This window comes from Peromyscus leucopus, chromosome 20, assembly GCF_004664715.2.
Source record: "Peromyscus leucopus breed LL Stock chromosome 20, UCI_PerLeu_2.1, whole genome shotgun sequence".
Lineage (NCBI taxonomy): Eukaryota > Metazoa > Chordata > Mammalia > Rodentia > Cricetidae > Peromyscus > Peromyscus leucopus.
In genome coordinates, this window is record NC_051080.1 from 3819292 (window position 1) to 3841025 (window position 21734).

A 21734-nucleotide genomic window follows, 5' to 3' on the forward strand; every position below is an offset into this window, starting at 1 on the left:
AAGTAGATGAGCCAGACAAAACTGTAACATCTGAGTTAGCAGTCACAGGTCCTGGGATACACAGTTAGTGTCTTAAACTGCAACATGGCAGGCATAGCCATGCTCTTTGTCTTGTTTTCTGAGACAGGGTTTCCCTGTGTAGCCCTGGCCATCCTGGAACTCACTCTGTAGCAGGTTGGCCTTGGACTCAGAGATCTGCCTGCCTCTGCTCCATTCCCCCACTCCCACCCCTCTGGGATTGAAGGTGTGTGCTATCACCACCTAGCAAGAATGGCAGATTCTACTGCTAACATGAAAGGTGCTAGCAGATCCCTAAGGACACAGGCCCCCTCACCTGCCCTCTCTGCAGCAAAATCCTCATGCTTGGTGTGTGCAGAACTGCTGGGTAAGGACACTACGATCCACTACGATCCACCTCCCTGGGACTGCGTGAGGCTGCTGTGCAGGGGCCTCAACATCTCCTCTTGGGAAACACAGATGTCCCAAATGGCATATGGAGGTGTCCCAATAAATTCCTATTCAGAAACTTCTAGAGTGGAAGATACATGGACAGGAAGTCTAATCACCCTGTTCTACTGAACTTGGGCCTTAGGAGAGAGGATTATGTCTTTGTTATGAAATTATTAACATGTGTAATGTGATCAAGAACATTACACTACATCTTGAAGATTCTACATAGAACAGAGCATGCCGACTTGGAAATTCAGAGGCTCGCAGTAGACAGCAAACAACTATGGTTCCATTCATCAGGGAACAGCTGTGAATCCCCTCTGGCAGTGATTCTTATGAAAAGACTGATAAAAAGGGTTCCACTCCTTGTGAACCCTTTCCCAATCTTTGGGGCACTCTCACTTTTAACCCAGAGCCATGAGAGCAGCCATTTACTCTGAACCCGCACTGCCTTGACAGAGGCCGGGAGAGGGCTGCTCCTGAGAACTGCGTGTCGCCTTGTTCCCTACCCTTTGCCATTTACTGAAACTGAACCTTCAGCCATGCTGCAGGGAATCTGCCAACATGGACGGCTACTGGGCTGAGAGCCCCCTTTGTGCCCAAGGATCCAACTTGTATACTCTACGAATGTGGAAGGGAACCCATCCAAGATTCTGAATGAGTGGGTCTGAAGTATGCACCATTATGGACACAAAATGCCTCATTGTGTTAGTCTGCTAGAGGTATCCTGTGTTACATTTTGAGAAACACTTGAAGCCACAGAGCTATTTCTCTTTCAACATATTGACACCACAAATGTGAAGGGAAAAAAGCACACACAGCTAATGAGCCCACAGCAAACCCAAGTGCTCTGAGACGGTAGTTCAAACCTAGAAGAAAACTATTAACAAGAGCCTGGATCCAATAAGCATAGCTCAGCACGGCAGCTGTGAATGAAAACCAACCCCACATTGCAGCCCTCCAGGGAAGCTCTGCAAAGCCATGGCAAAGATGGGGTGGGGGAGGGATTAAGAGCACTTGCTGCTCTCACAGGACCCAGGTTCAGTTCCCAGTACCTGTAACAGTTTGTAACTCTGGTTCTAGGGGACCTGTTACCTTCTTATGGCCTCCAAGGGCACCAGGCACATACACAGTATACATACATACATGCAAGCAAAACATTCATACACATAAAATAAAAATAAACAAATCACTAAAAAATATTATCTGGCATTTGATCTAAGAAAAAAAGGTTTTTATAAGTTTGGTGAAACATTCTGAACAGGGAAGAAATCTGAGATTTGTCTAGTCGGTCCTAGGATATGAAGTTCTAACTCCTAAATTCACACTGGAAAGAATAAAGGATGGAAGGGATCTATCTATTTCCCACTTACCTCTGGAACTCACAATAAAAAGGAGAACTTTAAAGATATAAAAATATATTAACAAATGTCTACTTTTTTCAGATCTATTTCAAATTTGTACTAATGTACTCCTAAAATCCTTAATGATTTTACACACAAAACTCCATCCCAAGTCTACCCACTCCTAGGACGGCTGTTGAACTGAGACGAAGCATCAATTGAGGAGACTAATGGGTTAATCGATGGCTACAGATCTCATCTGGAGAGATAGCAAACAGCCCTGTCCTCACAGAAGGGCCTGGCCTGTGTTCACAGGTGACCTGAGTGTGGAGAGTCAGAAGGAGCGCTCTGTCTGCACAGGTCTGAGAAGGCCCTGCTACATGTGCTATGCACCAAGTGGCAGCCGCCGCCATCAGACTGCACGCCTTGAGCTCATCTGACGGTGGGCGAAGACTCCCAGGCCTCACTCGGCAACTGTCAAGGAGAAGTTCTGACAGACCCACCGGGAGGAGTGCACGCGTCCGCAGGAGACTGGACAAAGGTGGACCGCCTTTTGGTGGGCATGGGCAAAGCCATCTTCTGTTCTTTGTGCTTTGCGAGGGCAGCCTGAACCGCTTCTGTGTGGATATCTGAAAAGTTAAACAGACGGAGTTATTTGTACGTGTGCTGGATGGTAACCTCTGAAAGATGAACTATTGGTACCTAGGTCGTCAAAAACACCAAGGGGCCCGGGCAGCGGTGGCACACCCCTTTAATCCCAGCACTCGGGAGGCAGAGGCGGGCAGATCTCTGTGAGTTCGAGGCCAACCTGGTCTACAAAGCAAGTTCCAGGACAGAGTTACACAGAGAAACCCTGTCTTGAAAAACCACACACACAAAAAAAACATTAAATTAAATTTTAAAAAAATAGGGCAAGGGAGAGGTTTAGGTGGTTTTCTTTATCTTTTGAGTCAGATCAGTGAAAATAAAAGCAAAGATAGAAAAAGAAGAAGTCAAGAGCAATGTCACAGAGGGCAGTGAAGGCTGATTCTGTGGGACTGTGGGACACAGCTAAGGGCCAGAGGGCCAGGAGTCTAGCGAGCACCTGTGCCCGAGGGAGCCCTCCTCTAAGTGAACTGAAGTTAATTCTAAGGAAATATTTACTGGGTCCTAAACTGAAAATGTTGATCAGAACATGTCCAACCAAAGCAGTTTAGGGTGTACTTGGCTGTCAGGAAGAACTTAGCTGAGGCCCTTCGAGTCTGTTCCACAGGAACAGAAGGGATGATTCTGGTCTAGAAAGTCACAGGGGCACATGTTACTCCTTTTCCAGTCTGCACACAGGTCTGCCCTCTTGCATATATCCTAGGAACCTGAAAATTAACATATTCCAAACAGAACTCTGGCCTCTCCACCCCACTACAACCCCCCACCCCCACCACTCTGCATACAGTATGACGAATTCTGCCGTTGCTCTGTGAATGACCCTCTTACAAGACATTCAACTTGGACTGCTAGCCTGCCCATACATGCACACACTTGCACACACAAGTACACAGCCAGTCACCCCAACACAAAACGTGCATACATAAACATATACACCTGTCCCCTCACACACAAAGACTAAAGGCAAGTACGGAGGCTCTTACGGATCCTACTGAGGCAGAGCAAACCCGGGGTACCTCCCACCCGACGGTCTCTCCTCACCCAGGAATGGCTCCAGCCACATCCTTCCAGGCTTCTCTGCTCTTAAGTGTGACCTCAGATGAGCTCATCCAGGCAGACCCTTCTCTGGGGGGAATTCAACTCTGAATCAGAAAGCGTAGGTCCTAGAGCACATGGAGCTAATGACAACGCCCCAGAAAGGAGAGATTCTGAACTTCAAGTGAGATCCCCAGAGTTCTCTCCCTTTCTAGGGCTTTCCTTCTGTGACCTACACCAGCTATTTAAGGTAGCCCAAGTCGGCAGCTGCTCGTGCACCCCAACAGCGCTGACTAACACAAATAAAAATCTAACCATATAGACAGCTCCACAGTGGAATTTCAAGGGCTCCAGAGCATTTCACTGAATTAACAGATCCCAACTTAAGCAACCCTCTAATATCAAATATTAAGTTGTTTATATTTTTCTTACTAATGTCCACAATAAGAATAATTTTCACTTAGGACACATCTAATTACTTCCTTAGCATTAACTCCAAGGAAAGGGGCGAAATCAATGAGTATGCACTTCTTACTAATACTTCCTTAGAGTAAGAATTTTTCTCTTATATAACCACTGTTGAGTGATGAAATCTGGAAATTCAGCCAGTTGTGCTCTAGCAAGCACTCAGGAGGCAGCGACAAGTAGCTCTCTCTGAAGTAGAGGCCAGTCAAGGCTACAGTGAGATCTTGTTTCTTAGTCTGGAGCCTCAGCACTGATGCGCTCATCTTACTTCGGATTCACGATCCACATGTCAGTTCAGTTAGCTGTCCCAATAACACCATGGTTTCCTGCTGGCTTCTCCTAATCTAGATACACATTTCCTTTAGTCATCCTGATTCTTTATCCTCTTATACTCTGAGATAGTGTCTTAGTCTTCCTGTCCTGTATTACCGTGACATTGTTGGACAGCCTACTTTCAGAAAATATCCCCTACTGTTGGCAGCTTTGATATATTCTTATAACTAGATTCAGGTTATATATTCTGACAGGGATACCAAAATAATGTGCCGTTCTAAAATGATGGCAGTAATTTTGAATATTCAGTTAGATATCATCTGCTAAATTAATCCATGTGCTGATAGTGGTGGTGCTGCTTCCTCCTCCCCCTCCCCCTCCCCCTTCTTCTCCTTCTTCTTTTTTCCAAGACAGGGTGTCTCTGTGTAGACCAGGCTGGCCTCGAACTCACAGAGATCCGCCTGCCTCTGCCTCCGAGTGCTGGGATTAAAGGCGTGCGCCACTGCCCCTGGCATGTTTTGTGTGAGGTTTTGTTTTGGTTAAAACAACACCACCACCAAACAGCCGGGTCTCCTGATAAGTGTTTTCTTGAACAGTTCCCTTGGTCATGGCATCTCATCACAGTACTAAGACAGTACTGGTGGCCAGGTGCTCATGTAGAGGTCAGAGACCGTTTATTTCTTCTGTTATATGAGTCCCAAGAAGTGAATTCAAGAAAGTCATCAGGCTTGGCAGCAAGTGCCTGTGCCGCTGAGGTAAAATAAATGTTCACGTCATCTGACCATTTTCCCCACCAACTTCTGGCTTTGTCTTCCCTTAACTTCTCTTCCTATGTTAGAGATACCAGATACAAATTACCAAGAGGTAAACTTCTGCTGTTTTCCCACCACCATAAACAATTTTATGTGGCCTTTACTGCATCAGAAAGTCTTTCTATATGTAAAGTCCAAGTGACAGAAGAGTCCACTGGAGGCTGGAGATTTAGCTCAGTGGTGCACAATGCCCTGGGTTTGGTCCTCAGCTCCAAAAAGGAAAAAAAAAAAAAAAAAAAAAAGAAGACGCCACTGGTTTCTTTTGGTACGTGTATCCATGTATCATTCAGATCTCTAATCCAGAAGGTGAAGTGGGAGACAGGTGTGCTCTATACCATCGTCCACCTGTGTGAACACCAGTATCTCAATAGTACTTGTGTGCCCTGGTGATCTGTAATGCCGGCTACAGATCCCACAGTAAAGACTCTCAGAAGTACACTGGTCTACAGCTGAACTTGTTGCTCTATCTTAATAGTCTGCCAACAGGCGTGTGCACCACACAAACTGTTCTAATTATGAGATCACTATAACATAGTTAATACCTAGCGATTTCTCACACTTCTCTGTGTTTTCTAAGCCATTCTTCGTTTTTCTAAACAAACCTCAAAAGTAAGTTCTCTGGCCCTGCAAATTCTTTGACAACCCAGTTCTATGTACTAAGTGAGGCAGGAAGATAGAATTTCAACCCCATATTTCACATTATCTGCTTTGATAAATCATGTTCTTTTACACAGAGTAAACGAGCTATTTATTCTTCAGAATGGCTCAGACAGCACCAGCAAGCAGCCTGCCCTGGGCAGCACACCCCACCCGGCCCCGCCCCTCCTTTAGATGGACAGCACCAGCAAGCAGCCTGCCCTCAGCGGCAAGTCACCCCCTCCCCGCCCCTCCTTTAGACGCTGCCTTTGTACCCTGGACTGTGTGAGGGACTCGTGTGTTTTCATCTGTGTTTCCCAGCATGTCGTGCTGTGCTCAGACCACAGGAAGAGCTCAGGGGAAGTGCTCCATCACTGCTGGCTAACCTCAGGTCCACACCTTCTGTAGTATGGAGTGTACTACTACAGAAAGACGTGACCTGGACCACTGTGGCAGCCGCCTTCCACAAACAGAACAGATTTGGACAAAGACAGGAGAAGCTCTCATCCCGATGAAAGAGGGAGGTATTGCGGCATTCCCCAACACAAACTCAGAAGACTGCAGTCTGACGGTGAGCATGTGTAATAGACATGGGGTGACTCACGTGGACTCTCACAGCCCAGTTTGCTGTCCTGCTTGCAATTACACCCCAAGGAGGTTTTTATGGGTCATTTTGTCAACAATAAGAGAAATGAGCAGTGGGGGTCATGCAGTGGCCAAGCACTTGACTGGAGGGTGTGAGGCCCTAGTCCAATACTACTTCAATCCCTAGAACCACCAACAAGAAAACAATTAGTAATTCTAGGTCATGAAAACAATCTGAACACATACAACACTAAGCGAGAACTTTGCAAGATCCACCAGCTCAATAGGAGGGTATGTTTTCCTCTCATGTCTCTGTGCCTATGAACGTTAACTAATGTTCAGACTCCTGCGTGCTGGGATTATAGGTGGACACTAACTACCATGTCCAGTTCCAGCTATTACTTTTAAAACCATAGTACCAAATTACTTTACTTTGGGTTCTCAAATGAAGTAATTTTATGTGCATTTAGATTTATTGTACTACTTTAGTGTTCCCTAAGTCTACTCAAATCCAGATTGTCATATCTTATTGAAATCTTGACACTGTCTTATAAAATAGACATATTAAAATGTTTTTAAAAGGGTCCTTGTATTAGAAGAAATACGGTTTGCCGCTGTCTTGGAAAATAAGAAACCAATTCCAATGAGATAAAGTCTTCTCTCAATGACAGAACAGGAGCAAGCCAGTGCTCTCACTGGTTCTTTATCTCCCCAAGTTTGTCTACAAGTGATAAGAAACTTGAGAGCAGCGTGCCAAAGACAGGCATTGTCCCTGCTGATGAGTCTTTGGGAGGCCTAAACCATCTGTGTCACTAAGAACCACACGGTAGGAGTCAGAGCATCAGGTCCAAGAATACCGGGCCACCCTACTGTCCCTGCAGGAAAACCTGGCCCAGACCCTGGTGTCAAAGGAGGCAGACCAGTTATTCTAGCCAAGCTTCCCACCGATGAGAACGCAGCAGCCGTCCTAACAGACTGTGACGGTTCAACAGTGCAGGACTCATCTTGATCGCTGATAAGGAAATCATTTCCGATGTTCAGTCCCTGGACAAAGCTGACTTTGGATTTCTCTGCCAGAAGCCATGGAAGCTGAGGATTGTTTTCCAGCTTAACAGGGTGATGCTAACACACCTTGAATGTCCTTTCTCATTTTATTGTTTTATTAGGGGTGGCTAATTTCTCAAAAGATCAACATCAAAGGTTGTTAGATGGACTTACTTTCTGCTGTAAGCATTAACTGTGTGTTTTCTACATTTGGAAACAACCACACTGTGTAGAAAGCTGTACCACTCCTAACGGTCAGGAAGAAGAGGTACTAATTACATCAGCAGCATGTTCAAGGCCCTCTGGCTAAATAGCAGGTCACAGGAGCTGAACTAACTCCTAAAAGCAGGGGCTGGAGAGACGGCTCACCAAATAAGAGCACTGGCTGCTCTTCCAGGGGACCCTGGTTTCATTTCCAGCACCCACATGTTGACTCACAAAAGTCTGTAACTCTAGTTCCAGGGGATCCAATGGCCTCTTCTGACCTCCATGGACACTTGGTACACACATGATTCACAGACACACATGCAGGCAAAACAGCCACACACATAAAATAAATAAACTCTGAAAACATAAGCTCTTACAATTATATCTGAAACATTAAGCACAAAGGCTATTTAGAGTCAATTGTGACTGTTTGAAATGTCACAGGTGCTGATAAACAAGAGCTTTTTTTATCACGCTTACCAGCATTAAAGTACCAAGCCTTCCTGTGTACATACCACCTCACTCTGAACTGCAAGTTTTACTAACCATCCCTTAGGCTCGTGAGCTACTTTGTGTGTGGCATCTTGTACAGCCCTCCTCCTGACTAGAGATCCAGAGGTGGAAGCTCCCTTCCCTCATCTCTGCAGTTGCTACTGATTTCAGGAATGTCCGAATTCTAAGACCATTACATTCTCCAATGTGCTGAGAGTTTCCATGGCTATTCAACTGAACAGGTCCCAGTACACTCAAAGCCACAGGGTTTGTTTATCTATATTTACCTCCCCTTTTATATTCCCCTTATGACAATGTTGCAATTCTCAGAGCTTTTCATATTTTTGGAGATTTCTTTTTAATGTCAGGGAAGTGCTTTTTAAAGAGTCTTATCATTATTTATTTTATATGTATGGGTATTTTGCCACATTCTCGTGTGTGTGTGTGTGTGTGTGTGTGTGTGCTCATGCCACTGGATGCCAGATGAGGGCATTAGATTCCCTGGAACTGGAGTTACAGACAGATGCATATGGGTGCTGGGGATTGAAACTGGATCCTCTGGAAGAGCAACAAGTACTCTTTTTGTTTGTTTGTTTTTTCGAGACAGGTTTCTCTGTGTTGTTTTGGAGCCTGTCCTGGATCTCACTTTGTAGCCCAGGCTGGCCTCGAACTCACAGAGATCCGCCTGGCTCTGCCTCCCAAGTGCTGGGATTAAAGGCGTGCGTCACCACCGACCAGCGATACAAGTACTTTTAACCACTGAGCCATCTCTCCATCCCTTCAGAGATTAAAAAAAAACAAACAAAAAGGATTTATTTTATTTTCATTTTTGTTACTGTGTTGTATGTTTGCATACATACATGTGGGTGCCCTTGGAGGCCAGTAAACGGGATCAGATCCTCCGGAGCTAGACTTACAGGCTGTTGTGAGCCACTTGATGTGAGTGCTGAGACCCAAACTAGATCCTCTGCCAGAGCAGCAAATGCTGTCAGCCACTGAGCCGCAGAGATTATTTTTGTGACTCGCCCTTTCTTCCCTACTTACTGCTCCTTCCTGGCCTGTCTCTGGTTGGTTTCCTCCCTCTCCCAAATCCCAGAAAGATAAATACCACCCTGACCATCACTGAAGCCCTATCACTGTCCTGGTACTCACCAAACACCTGGCTCACAGACTACACTGCCTATCAGCTGGGGGATTCTAGAAGAGGTTCAGAATATGGCAGGGGCTAGAGATCACAGCGAGGTTTCTGGAAGAGAGAATCACAAACTTCACATCAGCCAGTGAGCTCACAAAGCCTTTTTGATCTACAATCGTTCTGGACACAGAATTCAGGAAATAATTTTCTTGGTCCCTTAAATTAAGTCTTTTATCCATTAACACGTCAAGAAAGAAAGATAGACCAGGGGAGAAATCAAAATCTCCCAGAAGGCTAGAAATGAGAATTCTAAATGCCCAATCCCTTCTCCTCTGGTTAGAGCACACCGCTGACTGTGAGTCGGCCTCCAAAGGTGACAGTGGTACCTAGGAAACCAGCCTGGATGCTTGGCGACAAACAGGAAGTCTGGATATGCTCTACTGCTTCCAGAGTAAGTTACCTCCTTCTGATCCACCCTTCAATGCAGCTGTGTTTAATTGGAGTGGTGGTGTACACCTGGAATCCCAGCACTTGAGGAAGGAGGACTCAGGCATCGAAGGGCAGCCTGGGCCATGATCCAGTAGCCAAACAAGCAATCCTACTTCACTTGCTTCGTGTCCCCAAAGGACCTCTGAGCACTGGAGTACAGCTGTGCACAGCAGCAGTGAGCACTGGAGTACAGCTGTGCACAGCAGCAGTGTGCACTGGAGTACAGCTGTGCACAGCAGCAGTGTGCACTGGAGTACAGCTGTGCACAGCAGCAGTGTGCACTGGAGTACAGCTGTGCACAGCAGCAGTGTGCACTGGAGTAGAGCTGTGCACAGCAGCAGTGAGCACTGGAGTACAGCTGTGCACAGCAGCAGTGTGCACTGGAGTACAGCTGTGCACAGCAGCAGTGAGCACTGGAGTACGGCTGTGCACAGCAGCAGTGTGCACTGGAGTAGAGCTGTGCACAGCAGCAGTGAGCACTGGAGTACGGCTGTGCACAGCAGCAGTGAGCACTGGAGTACGGCTGTGCACAGCAGCAGTGAGCACTGGAGTACAGCTGTGCACAGCAGCAGTGTGCACTGGAGTGAGCTACCAGAACAAATCAAATCGGAACAGATTTCTGCTCTGTTAATCTCTTAGTACACTTAAGAATGCTCAAGACTCGGCCTCTGGAAGCCTCCCTAGCCTGTCTTCACTCCTGTTGGTCCCTGCACTCTAAGTTCCAGCTAAAATGAACTACTTTTGGGTCTACTATCTAGTGCCATTTCCCTAACTAATTCTTGTCTCTCTGCCATGGCTCTCCTATTACCTGACCCCTCAGGACAAGGTAAGTTTCAAGGGAAACTGGTCTGATGTGAAGTAGTTTCACGGTGGAGACTGAGTATCTCTCATCTTCATCATCCCATATGTAAAAATACGTATCTAATAAAGTCCATTCACAGAAGGGATGGTCGGCTCTGTAACCGTGTCCCTTTAAATGCTGTTTCCGAGAGGATATTTTTCAATTCGAGAAAAGGTCATGGTAACTTTAGCTGGTAAAAGGGGACAAAATCTAGAGGAAACAAACTAATACTCAGTTAAGTTTTCCAGCCTAGTTCTGGTCCCTAAGTCACAGGAGGTGCGGCACAGCGGACAGACAGTGCACGGGCGTGAGAGAGACGCATGCGCTCTGGGACTGGCTCTCTGCGCACCACCGCCCTGCGGAGCACAGGCTGTCAGCCGGAGCTCACCCTGGGAAGTGCCGCTGTGACCGGTCAGGTCTGAGAGCCATGGCCGGCCGGCCGGCGACTCTGCAAGCCCCGGAAGAGCTGGCCGGCCGGCGACTCTGCCTCCCACGGCACTGGGCTCCCACCCTCCTTTGACTTATTTAGTCACAGAGATGCTGTGCTTGCCTGGATCCTTTTCTGAAACTGAAATTTCTTGAGGGCAGAAATGGTTTCATCTGCTGCTGTCTGGTCAGAAAACTTGAGAATCTATAGCTGACACTCAGTACATGCACCGTTGAGTGAAGGAACAGAACCTCCTAGCTCAAGCGCTCAGGACACAGTTCACACTGCTTGAGACACACAGTTCACACTGCTCAGGACACACAATTCACACTGCTTGGGACATACGGTTCACAGTGCCCAGGACACACAGTTCACATGCCTGAGACAAACGGTTCACACTGCCCAGGATATACAGTTCACACTGCCTGGGAAATACGGTTCACACTACTCAGTACAAACAGTTCACATTGCTCAGAACACAGTTCATACAGCTCAAAACACACAATTCACACTACAGACAGGATAACTTCTGCAATTCCTTCTCACCTGATCGGTAGCGCTCATCTCTGGCCCCTCCAGAGCGAGTTCGATGGTACTTGGAAGGAGCGGAAGTCTGAGCCGCAGTGGGAGCAGGAGTCTGGTTTCTGTCTTTTTGTCCTGTTGAATCAGTTTCTAGAAGGAAGTTTGAAGATGGTTACCCAATGGCAACAGGGGAAGTGGTGTCTTCCGAGCACTCGGCTCAGTCCTGCAGCAGCGGCAGGCAGTTAGCCTCCGTCTACAGTCAAGGGCCAACAGTCAAGGTAGGCACAGACATTCAATGTGAAGGCCTCAGGCTAAAAACTCACTCACCTTCCAGCTGCAACCATCACTAATAGTCTGATGGGAAAGAAATAGCTGGACAATAAACGTTGTGTGAAAGGCAACCTAAGACCGGCCCATAAACGGCTGAATCACAAGGTCACGGTTGTTACCACTGGGTTTGTGTTTTCTGCAGCGATGAGGACAACTCAGGCCTCACGTGAGCTAGGTGGCTTCACCACTGAGCGACACCCCACGTCTAGAGGATCTTTTAATATACTGTATGTGAGAGAACAAGGAGGGATGTGTCTGAGGATGCTCTCCATCTGTGTGAGTAGATCTAGAGATGTTCTTTACAGCTCCTATTGCTGGAATTTTCACTGAGTGTCGTCAACTGAGCAGAGTATGACAGCGGTGGAGCTTTTAAACCTGCCATGTCACATACGATGCGAGTGTCACGTCACATGGCAAGGGGAGGTCATAACAAGACAGCCCTCAGTCCGGTTCAGGTGAGCTGCAGCCCCACGCTGGCTCACTCTGGTCTCCCTTTCACGTGTCGACAGACACAGACTTTAATGGCTGAGTTTGCAAACCAGCCTTTAAGTCGCCCTCAATTCTCAAAGGTCCACTTCAAGTAAGAGCTGCACAGAACTCACTCCGCTCTCCGTCTCTTCTTCGTTTGTTACTCTTATTAGTCTTGGACAATGGTCAACAGACTATGGCCCATCTCCTGGATTTTTGTTTCATTTTGAGACAGGGTCTTCATGTAGCCCAGAGTCACCTAGAACCTGGAACCCTCCTGTCTCAGCCTCTGCAGTGCTGAGATTACAAGTGTGCACCACCAAACCATGCTACACTGATTTCACTTTGCTTTTGCTTGAGCAGGGTCTCACATCTTCCTGGCCAGCAGGGAACCCGGTATGCAGGTGAAGCTGCCCTTGAACTCCTGATCCGCCTGGGTGCTAGGATCACAAGTGTGCCACCATGTGGAAAGAGGCCTACATCTGTTTTTACAAACAAACGTATTGGGACATGGCCAGGAAGAGCCACGCCCCGTGTCTGTGGCTGCGTCCACGCCGTCCGGGCAGAAGTGAGTGGCTAAGACAGGCACTACAGGACCTTTCAAACCTAAGATACCATCTGACCCTTTACAGAAAGCTGCTACCAACCCATCTACAATAATCACACCAGCCTAGTTTCCATTCTGCACAATAAGCCTGCAAAGTCGGGCCCCTGCCACCCCCTTAGCAGGGAGAGACGTGGGCTGGCTGGCTGGCGGCTGCAGAGCCAGAGCACAGACCCAGACTTGTCTAACTGCTGCTTCTCAAACAAAAGGCTCTAAAGAGGGACGAAGGAAACCTCCCAGGACTTTAAAAAAGGAAAGTGATGGGGATTAATGACTCAGGCTAGGAGCATCAGTGCTTTGGGATTCAGAGTCAGGAGTTAGGTAAAGAGGGAGAAGCATCCGACCGACCAACCAAAAACCCCACAACACCACAGCACTGTCAGCCACAGAAGAGAGTCTGCAGAAAGCCACTTGTTAGAGAAAGAACTTGAAATACAGTCCAACCAACTTTAAATAGAGAACAAAAACAGAAAGGAGCTATTTTCATTTCTACAGTCAGGTGACACACAGGAAGGAAACCACATTCGCACACACGAGCTACTCTGTAAATGTGCACAGGGAAAATGGTGTGAGACGGCACACTCATCCTCAAACACGCTCCTACTGGTGGGGAAGATTAGTTTGTTTATTTAAGTAGGGTGTGTGTGTGTGTGTGTGTGTGTGTGTGTGTGTGTGTGTGTGTATGTGTGTGTGTGTGTAGGGGCCATAAAAAACTACAATTGTTATTATCTACATTGATTATTTTACTAATCAAACAACATAACAAATCACTCTAAGAATCAATCCAGATTGTATAGTTAATAATTTAAATGTTAAAAAGAATGAACGTAAATTCTTAGTTAAGGGGAGACACAGAGATTTAAGTGTTTTTACTGTCTTTCTCAGACATGCTTCAGCTTTATGTTTCCATATAAAAATAGAGAAAGATAATGTAAGCTAAAGAACGAAAACTGCCACAGAGACACGACAGGCATACATCTGGGAACGACGTGGAGAGAGCACACGTTTCCACTCAGGACGAGCTACAGGCTACCCCTGGTCAAGCAAGGGCACATGCACAGAGACATCTTCTAATGAAATGGGGTCAGCTGATGCACAGCCAAGTGACAGCCGAAGGGACACCAAAACAAAGCCCACACAGATCTCTACCAAGTAACCAAGTAATGGGAACTCTGTGGAGTCTGTCTCTGTTTCCTCAGAAATCCATTCATCTAAGCCAACCCGTTTTCTCTGGGGTCTAAAACCATGACAATCATTTTGTTATAATTTGTCAGAAATAAGCCCAAAAGTTCTATTTACAGTTTCAATAAAAATGTCCAACACATAATGCCATAGAAACATGGATTTAGGGCAGAATAAACTTGGCTCAATTGTGTAACACATCTGCTTCAACTTGACAAGAGGCTATCTTCAAAGGATGTGAAAACAGCCAGACAAGTTGGCCCACACCCATCATTTCAGCATTCAGGAGGCTGAGGCAGGAGAACTACTCAGAGTTTGAGATCATCCTGGGTTACACAGTGAGACTCTGTCTCAAAGACAACAAACAAAGCCAGTAAGATGGCTCTGTGGCCAAAAGTGCTGTCACCAAGAATCACAATCTCACAACCAGAGCTCAATCCCCAAGACCCACACGGCAGAGGAGAGAACTGACCCCTGCAAGTTGTCCTCTGACCTCCATATACTCCACAGTGTAGACGTCCAGGGACGGACAGACGGACGGACACACACACACACACACACACACACACACACACACACACACACTGCATGAATGAATGAATGCATGAATGAATAAATGAATGAATGACCGAATGAACGAACGAACGAACGAACAAGTAAATATAAAAAGAAATTTTGAAATAAAAACAGAGTCCCACAGACTCCCAGGAAGCTCGGAGTCCACCAGGCGAACATCACAGCTCGGTGGCTCATCTTCCTGAAACAGAACAATCACTCTCTATGAACTTTTACTTCTAGGTACTGCTTTGAGACAGGCTGGTTCCCGAGAGCTGTGTACAACTGTATACGGCTAAAGAGCTTTTGCTGAACATAAAACCAATGTTCAAGACAGAACATTTAGGGAATACCTAAGTGTAAAGAAGAAAATAAAAGTGATACTGAGAGCCGGGCGGTGGTGGTGGTGGTGGTGGTGGTGGTGGTGGTGGTGGTGGTGCACGCTTTTAATCCCAGCACTTGGGAGGCAGAGGCAGGCGGATCTCTGTGAGTTCGAGGCCAGCCTGGGCTACAGAGTGAGTTCCAGGAAAGGCGCCAAAGCTACAGAGAAACCCTGTCTCGAAAAACCAAGGGGGGGAAAAGTGATACTGATTCTCTTAAACTAAAAGTTATGACCTTTCGAAATAAAACAATATTCAGTTTTCATGTTCCTGGATAAAAAGTGACTCTTTGAGCAGACTTCTCCAACACTAAGCTCAGTTATCTTTCCGGAAACTAGCAGATCAGTGTATACTTCAGAGAGAGAGGGTAGCACAGTGTCCTGGGTAGGTTACAGAGATGCTGGAGGGTTAGGACACCCTACTTTCAAATGCACTGATTTGTGGATGAAACTGGAAACAATACACTCCAGGCCTCCTCAAGGATGGAGGTGTCTGAGGGCACAGGAGGACAGAGATCTTTATCTAACCCTCTACAAGTCTCTGGTGTGCAGGTAAAATGTTGACCAAAGGTGAATCATCCCTGTCCAGTCAGATCTCAGAAATTACTTGGGGAGCTTCAACACAAGTTTCCATGTTTGGGATAAGTGTGTAACTTGATTGTCATGGTAAGGAAAAGTTAAAAGCAAAGGGGGAATTCAGTATATATCACAACATAATCAGATAATCTATGAATTAAAATGAAAAAATTCAGACCCTTCAGTCTGAAAAATATCACTTTGTATATAAGGATTAGATGAGACTTACAAGTCCCCTGTGCAATGGAATGAAGCCCTGATGAGATACACCAGAATTCCTTACCCTTTCACTGTTTAGCTTATAGAAATAAAAGTATTTATAAAGTCAAAGTGCTCTGAAAGGCGTTAAGTATATATAAGTGCTGGGACAGAAGCCTCGGCCTCACAGTGAAGTCTCCAATCCCAGTGTGAACTCAGCAGAGATCACAACAGGACAATGCTTCAGCCCTTCGGTCTACAGTCAGCTATGCGGAACAGCCACTAGGGGTCACCAACACGTTTAAAGGGGATGGTAAGTTTGGTGATGGGTTTGTTTGTGCTGTTGTTGTTGTTGTTGTTTTTAAATAGGTTTTAAATTCTTCAAAACATTCCTTTTCAACGATCAACATGCATATAACTCATTACTCTTTTCAGAAAGGTGGTGTGTCTTCTGTCTGCTGCTTGAACATAGTGGCAATGATGGGTCATAAAGGGACAGGTATATTTACCAGTGGAAAATAGTACACAGCTTTCCCACCCAGGACAACTGGGGGTAGCCAGTTCGGTTCTTACCCTCTGGCTCGGCCTATGATTTCAGAGAGAGTCATGTGTGCAGGAGTAATAGAGTGAAGCAAGAGAGCTCTGAGGAGCCGTGGAACCAAACACTTGCATTTTCAAAGGTGATTAGAGTGGACGTGCTCTCCAGTCTTGTGGTGCTGGCGTCCACACAGGAGCACCAGCTAATGCTCATTAATGTTTCATGTGTTCAACTGGCGTATTTCCTATTAACTTCATACATGCACACAATGCATGTGTTCTGGCTACTGTCTTCCTTTACCCTCAATGACCTCCCTCCCAACCCCACAATCCAACCTCAAGTCTTCACTTTGTGGTATGTGCTATAAAGCTCTCTGGGCCCACAGCACCGGGAATTACACTTGTATGAGTTTCCAGAAAGACGCGGCGGGACAATTAAAGGGGTACTGAGGCAGGACCTGGCAGGGCGCCGAGAAGGGAAAGCCACCTTATTCCCCAGTGGGATGCTTGCAGCAGCCAGGGAGGGACGGGGAGACGGGTGGGGCCAACACAGCTCTGCACAGGAAACAAAAGGCTGCTGGGAAAGGCAGGCGGCCAGCCCGGCTGCTGAGTCCACCGGTGCCGTGAAAGGCTCGGATGGGAATGACAGGTCGCAGCGGAGTTAACAGTGTAACTCTTCGACTTCCTTTTCTTTCCTTCTCAGTCCCTCATCTCTGCCTCCTTCTCCTCCGTGAGACAGGATCGAGGCTATGCACAGAAGAGGCTAGCCTGGGTCACTACACAGCCCTCCACCTCAGGGTCCCGTCTCAGCCTTCCAAGTGCAGGCATCACAGGCTCCTTAACACACAGCACTTTATCCCACAGAAACAGCATCTGGCAGATGTGTTAGCAAAGCAGGAGGTCCATCCCAGAGCTGCCTTCAGAACAGCTACCAATGGTCACCCAAGCCTCATGAAGGCCGCTGCCCTCTCTCTCACCCTGTGCAAGGGTGGAGGAAGGTGCTGAGGAGCTAAGGCACTGGGACTCACTGAGAGCCTCACGTCTGGGGAAAAGCCTGTGAGTGGTGGGCTCCAAGCTTGGGAAGGAAGTGGATTCTGGGAAGGAAGGGGATCCACAGTCCTGGTCTACAGAGAGTTAAGTGTCTGGACTGACCCGGACCCACAGATGTTCTGGGCCACAGGACACCAGGAAAGAGGCTGCGCCAGGGACTAAGGGAACTCAAGAGAAGCCCGTCAGTCAAGAGGAATGGGCCGCACAATCGGCCTGGCTTCAGCAGGACCGGCGAGGTCTTCACTTTCGGATGCCGAGGCTGGACCGCTCTACTGCTGTCCACGTCCCCGGGGCTCCTGGACAATTCAGGGGAAAAGAAGCCCCAAGAGGAAGGGACTGGACTTCCTTCGGATAAGATATATGGGGCAGACACAATGACGTGTGCCCCAGCCATGGCAACTCCCATCCTACCCGCACCACGCGAAGAGCACAGGCCTGGGCTGGATCTGCAGCTGCAGTCTCTCCATTATGCGGGAAGCCTTACCTGCAGAGGAGCTTCTGAAGCAAAATGAGATGGACAGAATGATCCACAGCAGGTGGCTCTCTCCTCTCAGAGGCACACACAGGCCTACTTAACCACACCCCACAACACTGCTCCTGCCCAGTAACTGGATTCGACTAGCCCCTCTGAGTGTCTCCAGGGCTCTGTTAAGAACGCTCACACACACAGTGCGCATTTCAACCTTTGGCACCCTGTCCCTGTAACAGCCTTCCCGTGCCCTCAGCGGGCAGAGGTTGGGGCGGGAGCGGCTCTCCTCCTGCGCTCCCCCAGTGACTGGCTTCGGTCGCTTACACCAAGTCCTAACCATTCGACCTCACTGCTCTCCTCACACCGACCGACGACAGTGGGCAGGATTTAAGATCAGAACACTGATGAAAGGTCACGACTAAAGCTCCTGCTCGGTGTGGCTGGGGTGTGTCAGTGAGTGCAGCTCCTGTGGGTGATCCCAGTGCAGTCCTACAGAGAGCTGGGCAGTGCAGCGTGCTGGGCGGGGTCCTCAGACGCTGTGGGCCAGCTAGCTCGGTGGGGGCGATGGCAAAAGACAGCAAAGGGGGATCAGATCCTGGCTGGAAGGTGACACCCAAGGCTGTCCTCTGACCTCCTTAGGTGGGCACCCATTCACACACACATGCGCGTGCATGCGTGCATCCGTGTGTGTGTGTGTGTGTTTCACATATACTCCCAAAGCAAATCCCATCTACCAATATACACAAAGTTACATGTTTTACGAAAAATAAACAGTGATTCTTCTTTCCTATTCTTACAGGAAGCTGTTGAGGAAAATAGTATCCCAGACTCGTCTGGGGCAGTGGGGGATAAACCACAGCTTTCCTTTGTTCCTTTAACACAGTCGTACAAACCCTTGCACAGCCCTGAGGCAGACGGAGTGCAGAAGACCTGTGATGAAAGGATGCAGAGCCAGAGCACAGCAGCCTGTGGATGGGGCACTCGAGGGCAACTCAGCACCCCAACCGCCCAACAGAACCCACCCAGCTGGACAAAGAGCTCTGCTACCACGACGTCTTACTGGAGCATGTTAGAGAACCTCATCGCACAACCACAGTCACAATGATGTCTTGTCCCTAAGAAGGTAGGGGTGTGTGGTGTGTGTGGTGTGTGTGTGTGTGTGTGTGTGTGTGTGTGTGTGTGTGTGTGTGTGTGTGTTTTGATCTATAGGCCGAGGAGTGTGTAAAAGGTGAGCTCAGTCTGGTCCACATAGTGAGTTCCAGACCAGCCACGGCTATCTAGTGAGACCTTGTTTCAAAGGAAAAAAAAAAAAAGGAAGGGAGGGAGCGAGGGGGGAGGGGGGGGACTAGGACACAGACCCAATGAAATGGAGTGGACAAAAGAAGAAATCAAATAAAGGAAAAACAAATACCTAACAGTGGGAAACAACATCAGCCCAGTACAGCAGAGGAAGCTCTTCACCAAAGCCGTCCAAAGCAGCTATGGAGACACACTAACACAGCAGTACTTCAAGAGCAGTTTGTAATGAGTTAAAGCTATGGAGACACACTAACACAGCAGTACTTCAAGAGCAGTTTGTAATGAGTTAACTAACTTCCACAGTGCTGGGAACTGAACTTACGGCCCCACACATACGAAGCAAGCAAGCACTCTACTACTAAGCCAAGCCCCTTTATTTCAAGGCAAAGTTGCCTAGGTTGCCCAGGCTGATCTTGAACTTACTGTAATACCCAGGGAGGCTTTCAATTCACCATCCTCCTGCCTCAAGCTCTCAGGAAGGAATAACAAGGCTGCTTCGCCAGGCTAGACTTGGTCTCAGGGGCCATTTTAAACATCAATGAGCTGCCAAAGCAAGGAGGCAGCAGGCGAGCTCTTCTCAGGCCTGAGGGAGGATGTCCGCTTGCTGGTGAACAGCTAGGCTGAGGAACCAAGGAGAGCACCATGTCTTCTGCTGTAAGGACCTCTCACTCACTATGTGGATGATGACCACCTCAAACTCCTGGTCCACCTGCCTTTACCTCCCATGTTGGGGCTACAGGCATGTGCCAAAATATCCCCAGCTCTGAGATCTAAAAGATCAATACAAGTATCTTTGTGAAAAGCTAGAACAATCCTAACAGAAGTGCTGGGGTGAGAGTCTGGAGATGACTCAGTTAGTGGTCAAGAGTCCGGCGCTGCACTTCACCTCTGACCTAAGTTTGATTCCCAACACCCATGTCTGGTGGTTTCACCACTGACTGTAACTCCAGTTCTAGGGGACCTGATTTCTTTTTCTCGCCTTTCTGGACGGACAGACGGACAGGGACACACACACACACACACACACACACACAAAATATTAAATACATTTTTAAAAGAGAGAAAAAACGTTGGGATGAAGAATTCAGATACAACACGGCAGAATGAACACTCCCATTTATGCCCACTCCTTTCCAAAATGCCTACTACAGGACAAGGGATCAACTTAATTCAGGAGACAGAAAGAGCAGACAAGAGCTGACTCTACAAAATATACAAACAGGACTGATGTATTAACCTGGACAAAAGCAAAAAGTTGTCTATGAAGGGGCACGTTTTCACAGTAAACCACACGCTTAGCTGTGCTGGCTACATATTTACAAATACCTCGCTAACACACACACACACACACACACACACACACACACTCTCTCTCTCTCTCTCTCTCTCTCTCTCTCTCTCTCTCTCTCTCTCTCTCACTCTCTCTCTCTCTCTCTCTCTCACTCTCACACACACACACACACACTATCACACACACACACCCCTCCCTAACACTAAGCATAGTCTAGGTTATGTGTAAGGAGATGTCAACGGGGAAGGGAAGGGGTGTGGTAAGTCTGTGGTCAGGGAGGAAAGGGGACAGACACTGATCTCTGTCTGTTTCCCTGCACAGAGTCTGACCTTGGCTTTGCTCTATCACTGAGCTGTATCTCTAGCTCACGGTTTTTGTTTTTTTTTTAAAAACACTTTATTTTTGAAACAGGGTCTTGGTAAACTGCCCACATTGGCCTTGAACTTGTAATCCTCCTGCCTCAGCCTCCTGGGTATCTGGAATTCCAGGTTTGTATCACCAGACTGAAACTAATCTTTTACAGAAGGAAATGAATAAATAATACTTCAAGTTGTTTAAAGCTGAGGAAAAGTAAAACAACAACTACTTAGAATACAGAGTAATTATCAAAAACAATAAAAAAGACTGGAAGACATTTGTCCCTACAGAAGAAGAGGTGGGGCACTGTGCATCTTGCTGGAAGCCTGTAATATCCAACTATTTAAAAGAGATAAATTAATTTCATTTAAGAATAAAACTTGCCGGGCAGTGGTGGCGCACGCCTTTAATCCCAGCACTCGGGAGGCAGAGCCAGGAGGATCCCTGTGAGTTCGAGGCCAGCCTGGTCTCCAAAGCAAGTTCCAGGAAAGGCGCAAAGCTACACAGAGAAACCCTGTCTCAAAAAACCAAAAAAAAAAAAAAAAAGAATAAAACTTGATGAGTATGTATCTCAGTCCAGGGCACTTGCGGGGCACGTCCCATGACTTCAGCTTCACCCTTAGCATTACCATAAATAAAAGAAGAAGGAGGAAGGGACATAGCCCCAGCCCTGGGGACTGAAGGGGGACGGTGAGTGTGAGACAAGCCTGGGACACAGCAAGATCCTGTGCCAACACGAACAGGAAAAGGAACTGAAACCGGAAGGGCTCCAGACGCAGGTGAGAGTGAGCACACTCTGGACAGGGTCAGCAGATCTGAATGACAAGGTCACTAAGCGTGGAGACAAGCTGCCAGGAGATCTAGGAAAGATCCCTCCAGTGTATAGAACAACCACTGATTCTGATCCAACAATTTCACCTTAGAGGTGTTTGCTGAGGAAATGCTTTCTGTTCAGCTTTGCTGATATCTGTACATGTCCTCAATGTGAGGCACAAAAGAGACAGTATTAATAAGAGTTCCCGAGAGACTGTCAGAACC

General features: G+C 47.4%; 1 protein-coding gene across 4 annotated transcripts in view; it reads right to left on the reverse strand.

The window, feature by feature from the left end:
- Positions 1-21734, reverse strand: part of Dip2b (disco interacting protein 2 homolog B) — a 202453-nt gene that overhangs the window by 90641 nt on the left and 90078 nt on the right. For all 4 annotated transcript variants that reach the window (XM_037197366.1, XM_028874585.2, XM_028874586.2 and 1 more), the window contains exons 3-4: positions 11426-11551; positions 2297-2422 (exon numbers count right to left, since the gene is read on the reverse strand). In XM_037197366.1, the coding sequence (XP_037053261.1) occupies positions 2297-2422; positions 11426-11551 (252 nt within the window). The remainder of the gene's footprint in view (positions 1-2296; positions 2423-11425; positions 11552-21734) is intronic.